The sequence below is a fragment of the Arvicola amphibius genome, chromosome 8 (assembly GCF_903992535.2).
Source record: "Arvicola amphibius chromosome 8, mArvAmp1.2, whole genome shotgun sequence".
Lineage (NCBI taxonomy): Eukaryota > Metazoa > Chordata > Mammalia > Rodentia > Cricetidae > Arvicola > Arvicola amphibius.
In genome coordinates this window covers 113,055,378-113,071,352 of record NC_052054.1, presented here as the reverse complement: position 1 = coordinate 113,071,352, position 15,975 = coordinate 113,055,378, and the positions used below count along the sequence as shown (strand labels likewise).

General features: G+C 41.5%; 1 protein-coding gene across 1 annotated transcript in view; it reads left to right on the top strand.

The window, feature by feature from the left end:
- Positions 1-1,860: 1,860 nt before the first annotated feature.
- Positions 1,861-15,975, top strand: part of Mogat1 (monoacylglycerol O-acyltransferase 1) — a 33,076-nt gene continuing 18,961 nt past the window's right edge. The window contains exon 1 of the mRNA XM_038340687.1: positions 1,861-1,954. Within this exon, the coding sequence (XP_038196615.1) occupies positions 1,861-1,954 (94 nt within the window). The remainder of the gene's footprint in view (positions 1,955-15,975) is intronic.

Here is a 15,975-nt window from a genome sequence, read left to right as displayed (position 1 = left end):
TTCTGTCTTCTGTGGGCATCAGGTGTTCATGTGACAGACAGACAGACAGACATGCAGGCAGAACACCCATACACATAAAATCAAAATGTAAAAAAAAATCCATTCACACACATAAAATAAAAATAAGTCTTTAAAAAAATATGACAGTTCTTACTGATTGCAGTATTGTATGCCAGTAGCCTCAGCACTAGGGAGGCAGAGCACGTGGGTCAGGAGTTCAAGTCCATCAACACATGGAGTACTTGAGCTACGTAAATAACTCTCTCAAGCCAGTCCTCCACACCCAACCAAAGATCTGATAGCTCTTTGCCAGCTGATTTCTGTGGGATAATGGTGAATGCATCACCAATAGCATCCTAACTGATTTGGACCAGGAGTTTTAGGTGTTCAGCCTCTCTGATCATTTGTATCTTTCAGCCATATTTCAATCCATCTCCATTCTGCCTAACTTCCAGTTCAGGGCAAACCGTAGTCCTCAGCACTTAACTTGCAATAATGGCACCACTCCCCCCCCCCTTCTTTCTCTGTGTGTGTATGCTTAGGTTGTTTTAGTTTTTGAGACAACGTCTGGTGTAGCCAGGCTGACCTGTGAGCCCTGATTTCCTTAGCAGCAAAGTGGAATGGTTACTTTGAAATGTTGCTACGGAACCAGGTCATACCCAGCAAGAGATCTTCAGAGTGTGTGACATAATATACAATCACGGTATCCCCACGTAGCATCAAAGACGGCCCAGAAGGAAATCTAAGAGAGAAGAAAGTAACTCTTCAACCAGGAAAACAGAACAAAAACAAGCAAAAAAAAAGCAGTTTTGCCAACAAAAAGTCATAAATATCTCCCCTCCCCTTTTCTTAGGAAGACCTTTGCACACACATTTCCCTTTGCTCGGTAGACCTCCTCCGTCAGATTATTCGTTTAAAACTCGGGTCAAGGGCTGGAGAGATAGCTCAACTGTTAAAATGCTTGCAAGCGTGAGGATCTAAGTTTGGTGCCCAGAATCAAGTAAAAAAAAAAAAAAATCAGGCTGGAGAAGTGATAATGGAGGATTCCTGGGAGTTGTTGGATAGCCAGAATAACCTAACTGGGTGAACCCTAAGTCCCAGTGACTCTATCTCAAAGATCAAAGTGGAAGGGTAAGATAGTATTCTTGAGAAACATATCTGAGGTTGACCTCTGGTCACCATACACACTCAGGAACACTAGGCAGGTAATGGCTGAGAAGGACTGACAGACAAGTCAAGTCCCTTCAGATTCTAGATTGTCCAGTCTTGTGCCCCTAAAAGAGTCTTGAAATTATATACTACTCATTTGTGTGGTTATTTTCCTTAGATCTGTCCTTTCCCCAGGAGTCATTTTCTCTGAGAACAAGACAATGGTGATTTGGTGGGCTTTCAATAAATATGGATTGAGTGAACGGAAAGAAATTACCCAAGACTTGTGTAAGAATTTTAGGATACAAAAGAAAACACACACACACACACACACACACACACACACACACACACACACACCGTGGGGGTAGTGTGAGGTTGCCTCTCTAACTAACCAAACCATTCCCCAGTTATTGGGTTCCAAGGAAGGGGTGGGTTAAGGGCGCAAGGTGGTCGATCGGATGAACAAATGGTCAAACCCGGGTGGAGACCCAGGCCCTAGAGAGTGGTGGGAGGCAGGTTGACCTCTCCACGGGTCCCCAGGAACCTGCGTCGCGCCACACAAGAGGAACGGAGGAATCGAAGAATGGCAGCACCCTGCCTCAGCCCCGCCCCAGGAGAAGTTTCGTCCCCGCCCGCTGGACCCGCCTCCCGATCGGTCGGTACTAGTACCGCAGACCTTGAGGAAGGTGCTATCCTCCCGGTGACACCATGAAGATCGAGTTCGCACCACTGAACACCCCACTGGCGCGGCGCCTGCAGACGGTTGCCGTGCTTCAGTGGATCTTGTCCTTCATCTTGATAGGTAAGAACCCCGCTGAACCACACTCACCTACCATTCTCACCCTACTGGTTCTCCGGTCAGCCAAACTAGAGGGCTTTTGACAAGTAACGTTGCCAACTTAATTTCCTTTCTGCTATTTTCTTTTTCTTTCCTTCCTTTTTTCCTTTCATTCTTTCTTCTTTCATGTTTTGGTTTTTCGAGACGAGATTTCTCTGTGTAGCCCTGGCTGTCCTAGAACTCTCTGTGTACTCAGAAGTACTCTGCCTGCCTCTGCTTCCCAAGTACTAGGATTAAAGGCATGCACCACTATGCCTGACTTATGCTATTTTATTTCTAAAGTGAGGTGTGTCTTACCTACAATGGAAGGCACAGATTTTGAATATATAGCTGCATAAATTTGGGTAACTATGCTCTCCCAAATGTAGTCATGAACCATCTAGAAAATGGGTGTTAGAGAAAGCTGCAGTTTAGCACTGCAAGGGCTGATAATTTGTTTCTGGATCCCTTGAATCATAAATGGGTAATGACCCTAGGTGTTTAAAACCTGAAGCCTTTGTCACCTCAATCTTAGAACAAAGAGCTACGGCCTTAGTGTTAAGTTGTCCAGTTGCTCCTTGGTGCAGAATCGTGCTTTTCTGCCTAGACCCAACAACTACATGGTTGGGTTGGGTTGGGTTTGCGAGCCTTCTTTTTGGAAATAATCCATTCGGGTGCATTCCAGAGTATTCTCAGGCTAAGGTGGGACAGGAACCAGATCTCCGTGGCCAGCTCTCAGATGAAGCTGTTCTTCGTGTGTCATGCTCTTGGAAAGAAGAGAGAGGAAAAAAGGAATAACTAAGAACTTCTATGGCTAAACTTCCCTAAAAGCAGAAATTGTCCATATGGGACAATTAAATGAACTGTATCCTGGTTGGGCTAAGTAATAAGGACAACATTCAACGCATTACAGTTTTGCATGTTGGAAGTAGTTTCATTCATTCCATGCACTCAGATCTCAGCCGTGACTGCATATGAGGGCCGCTAAAAAAGATCTTCAACACTGGGATGCCCAGGCTCCAGCCCTAGTATTCTTAGCTCATTTGTCTTGGAATGCAGCCTTCACTGAGACTTATAAAAACAAAAGCAGCATCAAAACTCTCCAAGTGCACAGCAAGGGCTAATGAATAGACAATTCAAGGCATTAACTAGCTCCCTAGGTCCTCACAGCCCAAACCCTGGAGGCTTGGCTAGCAACGGCATTCTGTTCTGCTCGGGACACCCTAGGGACAGTGTATCCAGCATCCAGTACTGCCGCGGAGCCCCCAAGCTCCTTCCACTATTAGCCATGCCATCCTCACAGTTACGGTGAGGCCAGGACTCCGTGCTGCCTGTACAGAAGAGAAAACTGAGGCAAAGTAAATTACTTCAGCTAGTAAGTGGAAAAGCTGAATGCAAGCAGGATTTTTCTGCCCAAAGTCCCTGGTCCAGCCACTGGACGCCCACTCTGATGGTCTGGCTTTCTATCCCATCCGTCACACAGCAAAGCTCAGAGAGCCCACTGTCCTTTTCCTACATGGCACTTGTCACTGATGGTATCTGTAAATGTCTGCTGCTGGTTGGGCGAGGTCTGTGTGGCCACCCTAGTGTGCAGGCTCAGAGAAGGAGCACCCAGCAGCTTCCCGACCAGGGAGGGATACCCAAGAGGACTTGTCGCGGGACTGTTTCCACCCCATCACCCTCTACATGTCTCATGCCATCTCCTTGGCAATCCAGTAAGGGTAGGGTGGCATCGTCCCCTTTCCTCATGTCACACCAAGGAAACTATTACACAGGGTCATGTGGCTCAGTTGTTAGTGGGAGGGCACCTGAACGACCTGCAGGTAGATTGCAGTTTTTGGTTGCAGAGGGCAGAGAGAAAGAAGTGGAGTCTCACAAACCGACTACCTTGGTGTCTTTCTTTTTATTTGCCTCGTTTTTCTTCTTCTTCTTCTTCTTCTTCTTCTTCTTCTTCTTCTTCTTCTTCTTCTTCTTCTTCTTCTTCTTCTTCTTCTTCTCCTTCTCCTTCTCCTTCTCCTTCTCCTTCTCCTTCTCCTTCTCCTTCTCCTTCTTCTCTTATTTAGCTTTATTTGTGTGTGTGGGGGGGGGGGGGTTGCAGGCCCTAACATGCCACAGCATGAGGTAGAGGACAAAAGACAGTCTTTACCTTTCCGCCGCCTTAGCGAGAGGTCTCTTTGCTGCTGGCCTGAGAACTTGGAGAGATTCTCTTGTTTCTGCCTCCCGTCTTGCTGTGGCGGACAAGGATGAGAGAAGATTGCGATTCTGCTGCATCTGGGGGTCTAAACTCAGAGTGGTTATCTACCCAGCCACCCCCTCCGACCTAAATTATCAGTCTTTTATAGGTTGTACCTGAATGAAATGGATGCTCTAAAGGAACTCGCATAGCTGCTCAGTGGGTAAAAAGGGAAAAGGACATTCCAAACTGCCAGGGATTTCCAGCTTTCTCAGGAAAGTAGAGGTGGATTGGGGAGGAGGGAGTTGCAGTGGGGGGGTGGATTTCCAGGGTTTTAAAGAAACAGATAGGTATCTGTTCCCTTAAAAGAGAGGAACCTGGGAGCTGGGGTGGAGGGCTTTGAAGTGTATTACAGGTACTTGTGAGTAGGGATTGAAGGAGCCTAGAAGCTAGCATAGACCATTTTATGCATACGTTAATGAAGAAAGAAGTCCCGTTTGCCAGAGACAAGAAGGAAAGACTCCTTTGAGCAGGTAGGGACTATTTCTCAAGCACCCGAGGGAATGCTGGCTTTTGTCTAAATGCCAAATTTCGGGAAAAGGGATTTCTTGGGAGCAGACATCCCAGCCTTTTGTATCCTTTCCTGTTGATGACACTGGGGCATTGTTGGGGAACCCCCAGAACACTGGCAAAGGCTGGGAAGAGCAGGTTGTTGTACTCACTGTCCCGGCTCTGCAGGACCATCTGTGGCTAGGAAAGTTGGAGCAGTCTGTGGCTCAGGATAGCACGGAGTTGTGGGGATAGTAGGAGTCATAGAGAAATTCTGTCAGGAGCATCCGCAAAGGAGTTGGCCCCTGGAGGTCTTATGAGTCCTATCCCAGTTTCAATTCTTTCTTCCACCCAGCCAGACTGGTTTATATAGTAGCAGCATTCTTCTTTAAGAAAGAGACAAGAGACAAGTGCCTTTCTTTCAATGTTAGTAAGTCAAGAGCCCTTCAATTTTCTAGGACCACTGAGGCCAGAGAAGTGAGCTGGTTTTGAAGTAATCACATAGTATTGATTCCTGGAAGGTAGGTGCTAGCTGGGTGGATATCTGTTGAGATGGGTTCAGATTGTGACCCAAAACACCTGCGGCTGAGGCTGCCAAACTAATTCTGATTGCAACATGGGAACAGGGGAGGAAGGGAGGCTATGGCCTGTCAATCCCTGTGTGAAACTAGGAAGAAAGTATAGAATTTTCCTTCTATGTATAGGGTGAGTTGGGGAATAACAGAGTGGAGAAGCAGGGACCATGAGTGAATTCTTCTATACCCTGATAGAACTTGAATTGGCACCAAAAGAGAGCTCCTTACGGGGCTAATACAGTTCCTGAAATTGATGTATTAGTATGTCCAGATGAAGCAGGACCGAGAACAAGTATTAAAGAGACAGTCACCTGGTATCTCCACAGAGTAAAGAGACATTGGAGGTGATAAGGGGGAAGGAAATGGTTTGGGGGTTACAAAATGTAGAGTTTAGGGTTACATGGGTAAGGGACTATTGTAAGGGAGAACAAAAGAAAAATGAAGGTATTGTTAGGAATACTTCCTAACATGAGCTCCCTGCCGACACAAAAATTCCCAATCAAGCCAAATCAAAACAAGCCGAATTAAGAAATATCCAAGTTTAATGGGAGATCTGCGCTCTCGGGTGGCCCCAAGGGGGAACCAGGAAGCGGCAAAAAACGCAACCCCTGGGAGGAAGAAAGGGAGACTACGTGTTCCTCTTTTGGGAGATCACTTAAATACCCTGGGGAGTGGTCCTGACCCCATCCCCAGGGAGGGGTCAGAACCTGGCCTGCTGGGATTTGAAGTCCAGACCAGGCCTGGGGGCTGGGATAGATGTGAGGGGCTGGGGCCTATGCTCCCAACTTGATACTGTTACTGCCATGGATGAGGAGGAGACTCAGGGATTCATTTAGAACAGTCTTCCAAAAGGCTGGGTTAAGGGAGGTCTTAGCTGGGCTTGGTGGCACAGGCCTTTAATACCAGCACTCAGGTAGGCGAATCTCTTTTGAGTTGAAAGTCTGAGGCCAGCCTGGTCTACAAAGCGAGTTCCTGGACAGCCAGGGCTGTTAAACAGAGAAACCCTGTACAAAAAAATGTAAATATATATGTATATATACACACACATATATGTTGAATTAACTCAGGTCGAGAAATACCAGGCTAGCTACAAGATAGATGAATTATATTTTTCTTTATTATAAGGGGGCATACTCACTAAGAGGAACAAGAAGTTCAGTCCAAGCTCAGCTATGTAGTACAGGAACCACAGAGAGAGAGTGAACCCTGAGCCACCCGACATTCCCCACTCCCCTACTCAAAGATCACACCCTAACTTGGTCCCACCTCTTAAAGTTCATTGGCCGACAGAGATTCCCCATCACCTCCCCATTTTGTCTAAATAAGAGAGTTTTAATTCCAATACAAAACTATATACAGTAGGAACAGATATCAAGTATAAAATTACAACCAGCGTAAATAATATTAAGCAAGGAACACATGTTAAATGTTTAATAAACATTTTATTTTAAAGAGTCTAACCTTAGGATCGGAAATGGCCGGCTAAATTATAAGAGGAAGATAACTAAGACTATTTGATCTTTTACCCCATTGAAGGCCTGAGAAGAAAGAAAATATTACTTGAGTAGGCAGGAAGTGTAATCAAGCAACTTTCAAAGCGAGCAATATATGACAGAGACAACCATTTTAGAGGCAGGAAAATTTTTACTACCATCTTACCCTGTCTTAGCAAGGTTTTGTAGTCTTGTGTGTGTGTGTGTGTGTGTACATGTGTGTCCTCTTTATTTAGTCTGGACACTGTGTACTTTGTTAGTGGTAGAGGCATAGGCAGTTTCTTGTCCAAAGGCCAATTGTGCCAAGAAGAGAACGAACTTTAAGTGGAGTGTCTTTGGTGCTTAACATCTTTTTTTTGGGAATAGATTGGTGTTGTCAGGACCAATCATGTTTTACATCAACAGAATCGTAAGTTATTTAAATGCTATGCTTTACAGATCTTTGACGTAGTTGAACATTACCTATGTAAGCAGAATACAATCTCTATGTATCTAAAGAACCTAATTAACCTGACTATATGTATAACAAATGTGAATAAATATTGACCTATAATACTTAATACCTGTATAACTAAAAGACTAAGATTTTATATTAGAATATTAAATAATCTGTAAACAACTGTATATGAGGAAATATAATCAATGTATACATATCTTGATCAGAGGTACCTATATAATGCTGATGACGTAAGTAACAAAACAATCTCACACCAGTTCAGAATTATGAATAATAAAAGGGTAATGGATTTAAGGAAAAAACTTACAGATCACTCTCCTAGACAACAGTCCTCTGTGCGAACAGGAACAGAGTCCAGCAGCCAGAAGCGGGAGCTGAAAGCAAGAGAGCGGGCACACGGTTACTACTGTTTTTATAAGAGACCACGCCCATGTCTTCAACCCCATCGAAGGCCTGAGAAGGGAGATAATATTATTTGAGCAGGCAGGAAGTACAATCAAGTAGTTTCCAAAGCAAGCAATATATGACAGAGACAATTAGCTACCTGAGCAATCACCCAAAGTCTCATTTTGCAGTGTTGAAGCAACCAACTTTGGCTAAGGCCTAATGTAACTGACAGACCATTTTCAGAGGCAGGAAATTTTTCAAAACTGTCTTACCCTGTCTTGGCAAGATTTGACAGTCCTGCTTACCCATTTCCAGATATCATGTAACTTGTCAGTGGTTGAGGCATTGTCAGTTTCTTGCCCAAAGGCCAGTTTTGCCAAGAAGAAAACAAGTTCCAAGTAGAGTATCTTCAGTGCTCAACATTCTCTCGGGAATAGATTGGTGCTGTCAGAAGCAATTGTGTCTCATGTCAACAGAACCCTAAGTTATTTGAATACCATGTTCCCCAAATCCTTGAAAATTACCTATCTAGACAGAATACAATCTCTATGTATCTAAAGAACCTAATTGATCTGACTATACGTACAACAAACATCAACAACTTTGACCTATAATAATTAATACCTGTATAACTTAAAGACTAAGACTTCATGTTAGAATATTAAATAATCTGTAAACAAATGTGCAACAAATGAGGACAATGACCTCAAAATGTCAATAATGTATAAGTATCTTGATCAGAGGTAGGAGTAATATATAATGCAATATGAAAATATATCCTAAAAGTTGTATCAATATACAAAATGTCCTAAACTGAGGTAGAAACATGCACATATACAATCTGACAAAATAACTTTGCATAGGTGTACAAATAATGTAAACAAAGATAACAAATATAATTTTATATCAATATACAAAAACTATACCAATGTAAATTGTCCATAAATAACAGCTTGCAAGTATTCACTTTATTACCGACTATTACTATCCCCCCCTTTTTTGAACAAACAATTATCACCCCAACCCTCTGTCTAGTATAAGTACTAATCAACAACCCCTAAACAGTGTTCCCAACCCTATGAACTATCGTTTTGGGGATTGGGGGCATTGTCTTTTAGAATTGCTTCCGGCTATCATGGGGGTGATGTTCTCTTAATGGGATCCTGCAAAAGTAAAGTGATGGTTAAGTTTCAAAATTACTGTCTAGTATAGTTGCAAACAATTTTCAAGCAGTCGATAGGGTTTTCTTGATTTTTGTTTTTGTTGTTTGTTTGTTTGTTTTAAGTTTTTAAATGGAGTTCTGGCCATAATGTCATGAGAAGGTGCACCATTTCAGCAGCTGGTACCCCCAAAATGCGGTCTGTCAGCATCATGATGTCATCTTAACTAGGTGGAGTTGTTGCTGTGGGGCCCCATCTTCTTCCTAGAAACTTCAAAGATTATTGCAGGATAAGGATCTGTAGGAAAATCTATTGTTCATTGTGGAAAACTTAAACATCATTCATATAAACATACATTCAATGAAGAATACGATATAGACAAAATAGGCATGGAGAAAGTAAAATTTTTCCTACAGTCTTCCTTCTGTCCCATACCAGATGGCTTCTGATATGAGACAGAAACTCTGAATGTTTCTTTCAACAATAAGCTTAGATTTAGAGAAGTACAGAGCCATTATCCAACTCCAAAACTAGCTGAATATATATATATATATATATATATATATATATATATATATATATATGTACTGGATAACAGTACCTGGATTCATAAACCATATTCTGTTTTCTAGATGCTCCATAGTGGATAGCTATTTTTCCTTCTGTCAGCATTCAAGCATCCAGAGTCTTTTGAATTACTGATGATGTGTATTTTCTTGCAAAGATAAGAGCAGAACCCTGCCTTAACCCTTATGAGCTTTTCTTACCAGCTGTATGATTGTCACCATTGTGGATGAGCTGTCATTTCTCTTTTTGAAGAGGTTTCTCCTTTTCAAAGCAAATCTTTATTAATTTTGATGGTATCTATAATTTTTCTTCTCCTGTGAGAACAAAAGCAAAACCCTGACCCAATGTAGCACATCTCCTGGTTTCCATTGTGAGAACAACACATCCTTGAAATATACCAGTTGATTCAATTCAAAAGTTTTTTTTCCATTATCCAATGCCTTTCCGCTGCTGTTGTTCCTTTCTCATTAGCATTAAGAAAATTCAAGGTTAATAAAGCATTATGCAATCTATTTCTGGAGGTATTTTCAATCCCTTTCTGTTTGTTCAGGATATCCTTTATAGTACGATTTGACCTTTCTATAACTGTAGGATTATTTGGTATACCTGTAATGTAATGTATATTATAATAAGCAAAAATGTTTCATTTTCTTAGATACACATGCTGGACCATTTTCTGTCTTTATTTGTGCAGGTATACCCATGATGGCTATAACTTCCAATAAATGCGTGATTACTGAATGAGTCTTTTCTGAGCTCAAGGCAGTCACCCATTGAAAACCTGAATAAGTGTCTATGGTATGGTGTACATATTTTAATTTATCAAGTTCTGTAAAGTGGAACATATCCATCTGCAAGATTTTCTTCCTTTGAGTACCCTTAGGGCTACTCCCTGCAGGCAACAGTGTTTGCTTATAGAAAGAGCAAGTAGGACACCTCTTTATAATCTCCTTAGCTTGTTGCCATGTAAAAGAAAACTTTTTTTTTTTTTTGGTTTTTCGAGACAGGGTTTCCCTGTAGTTTCTAGAGCCTGTCCTGGAACGAAAACTTTTTCTTTAAGCCTTTGCTATTGACATAATTTTTTTTATGAAATTCAGAGGCCTGCAAAAACACTTCCAATCAATAATTGATCAATTTCTGCATTACTTTGTGCTAGAGGACCTGGCAGACCTGCATGGGATCAGATGTGTGTTATGTATATAGAACAAAGCCTATTCCTTATTATATCTTGCACCTGGATGATTAATGAAGTAAATTCTGTATCATCTTCACAGTAGGCACTGTGAAGGCAATATAACTAGAATACAATTAAGATTTGGATTCACCCTATTCACATGTGCCTCCTGTAATTTCTCCTCAACAATCATCAGTTCCTTTTCTGCTTCAGTTGTTAATTCTCTGGGACTATTTCAAGTCTTTATCACCATCTAAGGTTTTGTTTAAATGAATTATTAGATCATGTGTTATCCCAACAGCCAGTCTTAGACTGGAAATATATTCTAATAATCTTTGAAAATCATTAAGTGTCCACAACCAAACTCTCCTAATTTGTGCCTTTTGTGTTCTAATTTTCTGTAAACCTATTCTGTAACCTAGGTAATTAACAGAACTTCCTCTTTGAATCTTTTTAAAAGCAATTTGTAATCCCCATTTAGGCAAGACTTTCTTTACTTCTTCAAACGTCCTTTCTAAAATATCTGTATTTGAATCAGATAACAAAATGTCATCCATGTAATGCTAGATTAAAGATTTAGAAAATTGCTTACGTATTATCTCCAATGGCTGGCTGACAAAGTATTGGCACAGGGTGGGGTTATTGGGCATTCTCTGTGGGAGGATGGTCCATTGATATCTTCTAGTAGGCTGAGAATTATTATAAGTAGGCACTGTGAAGGCAAACTTTTCTCTATCCTTTTCTTGTAATGGTATAGTGAAGAAACAATCCTTTAAATCAATAACTATGAGAGGCCATCCCTTTGGCAACAGAGAAGTCAGAGTTCCAGATTGTAGAGGGCCCATAGGTTGAATAACCTTGTTGATAGCCCTTAGATCTGTCACCATTCTCCATTTTCCAGATTTCTTTTTAACAACAAATACAGGAAAATTCCGAGAGCTGGTAGATTCTTCTATATGTTTGGCATCTAGTTGCTTACCAACTTTTCTAAAGCCTGCAACTTTTCCTCAGCTAGAGGACACTGCTTAACCCATATTGGTTTCTCAGTTAACTATTTTAAATGTAGGACTGTTGGTACCTCTGAAGGTTTATCAATTGCTTTGTGTTCTTGTAGAGCCCAAATGGCTGGTGTCCATCGTCTATAATATCTTCTAATATTTTCCTTAGAAACATAAGTTTTGGGGGCTGCAGGAATATTAATCTTGGTATTCCATTGCTGCAACAGGTCACAACCCCACAAATTCACTGCAATATTGACTATATATGGCCTTAGTCTTCCTATTTGCCCTTCTGTCCCTATGCATTTAACCCATCTCATGCTTTGTTTTACCCAAGATAGGGTTCCATTTCCCAGGAACTGAACATCTACCTCTTGAAGAGGTCAATTCAGATGCCAAGATTTGGAGTAATGATACTTACATCCACATCCATGTCTAGTAAGGCTTCAATAAAAATGCCATTTATACACACTCTTAGCTTTGGTTTAATCATTTATAGAAGTCTTCCAGAATATATGTTTCCTCTGTTCTGCTGGAGTTTTTGACTCATCCTCCACATTTAACCCATCATTCAGACCAGTATTACTTTTTACAGCAGGCATTGGATTTTTTAATTTTCCTGGCAAGACATGTTCTCCACAGTAACTGGGAATGACTGGACCACATTCATCATGGGGCCCTGGCAGAGGCCCCCCCCTGTGGTGTTTCCCGATGGTATCAGGTTGCCTCGTCTATCTTTTGTTGACCTACATACATTGGTCCAATGCCAGCGTTTGCCACACCTCCTACATATACCTGAAGGCTGAGTCTTCCTATGTCTGTCATTCCCAGAGGAGACATTATTCCTAGGAATCCATTGTCGACAATCTTTTCTCAGATGTTCCATTCTACCACAATTAAAATAAATTTTGATGTCTTTTCATACCATTGGAAATTGCTTCTCCTACCCAAGCTTCAGTACCATAGTCAAGTGTCTCGACATTCATCGTATGCAAGACCCATTCATCCATGGGTGCTGATCTGATCTTTAAAAGCCCAAGAATTCTTTTGCACCCTATGTTGGCATTCTCATTAGCCAAAGATTAAATTATTATACGTCTAGCTTCTGGGTCAGTTACCCCTATTTGTACGGCCTTAGTTAGTCTTTGCAAAAAGTCACTAAAAGGTTCTCTCTGACACTGTTTAACCCTAAGATATAATTCAACTCTATTTTCTGATTCCTGAATCCTGTCCCAAGCCTTTAAAGCTGCTGTGCTACATAGGGACAAGGTGTGGTCATCATAAAGAGCTTGATTCTGAGGATCAGAGTAAAGTCCTTCACCTAGAATTTGATCTAGGGAAATCTCAAGTCCTATTTCTTTTTCTTGTTGCTCTAAAATTCTTACCCCCTCTTTAAAAACATCTCCAAAGTAATTGCAGTCCACTTTCTAGGTAGGACTGATGAGATTAACTGAGCCCAATCTTGAAGCATGGCTTTGCTACTGAATGCCCATGTTCTGACCATTTCCCTAACAAAGGACAAATGTAGTCCATAAACTATAATTGCTTGTTTAATTACCTTCAGATTGGCCATACTTATGGGCTCCCACATGCATTCTTTGACAATCTTAGGGTACTTGGGGCCAGATACTTTTTCTGATGTTATTACTGGAAAGGCAGGCAGAACTCTGGGGAAGCTATCCCAGAGATTTTTATGTAACGATTAGATTAAATTTTGCCTTTTTACCTTTTGTTTCTGGTCATCGAATTCGATAATTTTCTCATTCTTTTCAAATCTGTTTACCACTGCCTTTTGTAATGTCTGGATCTCCTGTCCAGTGTTCTGTTCTAATGTCCTCATTGGAGATTCCAAGGTATGAAGTCTGTCCAGTAAAGATAATGTCTCATCCTTGGACATAATCTTTATTTATTTATTTTTTTTTTTTTTTGGTTTTTCGAGACAGGGTTTCTCTGTGGCTTTGGAGCCTGTCCTGGAACTAGCTCTTGTAGACCAGGCTGGTCTCGAACTCACAGAGATCTGCCTGCCTCTGCCTCCCGAGTGCTGGGATTAAAGGCGTGTGCCACCACCGCCCGGCGGACATAATCTTTATAGCATGCATATTACCTTCCTGGAGAGACATTCTATCAGTCAATCTGTCATACCCCTTTGACAGAGTCCAATTAATACATTCAACAGTGCAAATTCTCTCAAATAATGTTTCAGCACCCACTGTCATTGATTGGGTTTTATGTGCCAAATTGGCTGTTATCGTCTCCTAAGTGCTGAATCTCCCTTTAAATAAATTACTATCAGTCTATACCATTTCTAAAAGTACCTCAGTTGACCGAGTTTTGTTAGTTAAATTGTTTGTATCCTTCTTCAGGTTCCTGACCTCTTTTCGAGAAGCTTGGTACCAGTCTGTACCATTTCTAAAAGTATCTCAGTTGACTGAGTTTTGCTAGTTAAAATGGTCATATCCTTCTTCACATTTCCAAACTCTTTCTTGAGAACCGTTGTTTCAGTCTGTAAAGACTGTACCATTTCTAAAAACGCCTCATTCTTAGCCCTATTGTCAAACCATATTTTTAAGAAAAAAAAAATGAGGACAAGACTAATCCCCAGAATTAAAAATAGTGATGTAGAAGGGACATCATATAAGTCTTGTAAAGCCTTGCACACGGTGTAAGTAAAGAGGCTATTGAAACCTTGGTCAGTTAGTTTGTCTGACATATTGCCCTTTTAAATTAGCAATTTACCATATTAAATCTTACCTGTGGTTTAATTAGCTGGATTAGGTGCAATAACCATTACCTGCCAGTAGGTGTCATGGGACACCTACAAAAACAAACCCAATGGGGCATAGCAGTGCAGTTGAATTCATATGGCTGGTCTGAAATCTGATTTCAGAGTGAAATGCCAAAAGATAAATCAGAGACGGTGTGTTCTGTAGATGTCACTAGAGCAGTGGAACAGGCAAATGCAAACATGGAACAGCTGACTCAGGCCTGGGAAGCCCGCATCTCACCTGAATGTCTGCAGTGCACCCTGGTGGGAGGCAAACAGTAGGGCGTGTGGGAACTTGAAGCCAATCCGAGGCATGTAAAGAGAAAATATAAAGAACCGCTGCCGATCCATAGCAAGAAAAGCCTCTGTGCGAGAAATCTATATGAACTGCTGGCTCCACGCACAAGCCAAAGCCGGCTGAGGGAAGGCTCGCATCAAGCTGGTGGCATGTAGCAGAGCCAAGGGGTTCTAAAACCAAATGTTCGGGTGCCAGATGATGACGTCACAAAAAAATCCCACACCAATTCAGAATTATAAATAATAAAAGGGTTATTTATTTAAGGGGAAAACTTACAGATCACTGTCCTAGACAACAGTCCTTTGCGCAAACAGGAACAGAGTCCAGAGTGGGCACATGGTTACTGCTGTTTTTACAGTATAAGAGACCATGCTCAAGTGGGCTGGGTATCTTAAAGGCTATTGGCTGAAGGAGCAGAATGTGCTCCCACAGCATAATGCAATATGATATTATATTCTAAACATTGTATCAGTATACAAAATGTCTTAAACAGAGGTAGAAACATTCATGTATACAATCTGACAAAATAACTTTGCATAGGTGTACAAATATTGTAAACAGAAATAACAAATATATTTTGAACTTCTATCAATATACAAAAACTATACCAATGTAAATTTTCCATAAATAATAGCTCACATGTGTTCACTCTATTACCCACTATTATTATTATTAGTGTGAATAAGTTCACACCAAATTAGCTATTATCCCATTCTACTCAAGGCTGCCACTGGGAGATGCTATACACCCAAATGCACCACATGGAGCCTAGCAGCAGCCAGCCACAAAAAAAACATAAACCCCATGATTTGGCACAAACTGCTGAATTATCTTGGCTAACTACAAAATAAAGGGACAAAGTCACAAAACAGGAACGAGAAAGTCCAAGTTCAACTATGTAGCATGGGAGTCAAAGAGAGAGAACAAACCCTGAGTCACCCAGCGTTCTTCCCCCTGGGAACTCAAAGGTCATGCTCTAACTTGGTCCCACCTCTTAAAGTTCATTGGCTGACAATAATTCCCCATCAGCTATAGATAGAATAGATATAGATATAGAGTGGGGTCTCTTGCAGCCTGAACTGTGGGATGATTTCAGATTGTTAAATAGCCTCTACCTTATTATCTAGAAGGGTGGCAGGTACTCCCATGAGCAATCTCAGAATCATCTCTTCCCCTCTGCAGTACTAGCTAGCCCCTGCCACACAGATGTTAATCTTCCCCCAAAGGGTGGCGACAGTGGCCATATCTGGTGTGGGCTCAGGGCAGTGTTGGATTTGTTCAGACTGTATGTTCCACCCTACTTCAGAGTATCAGCTTACAACTCTAATATGGGCACCTGTCTCAGGAGGGACCATCAGTCCAAATTGGGATTGTTTGATCTTGGAGAAGGCAAGGTATTTGGGGTTGTCAA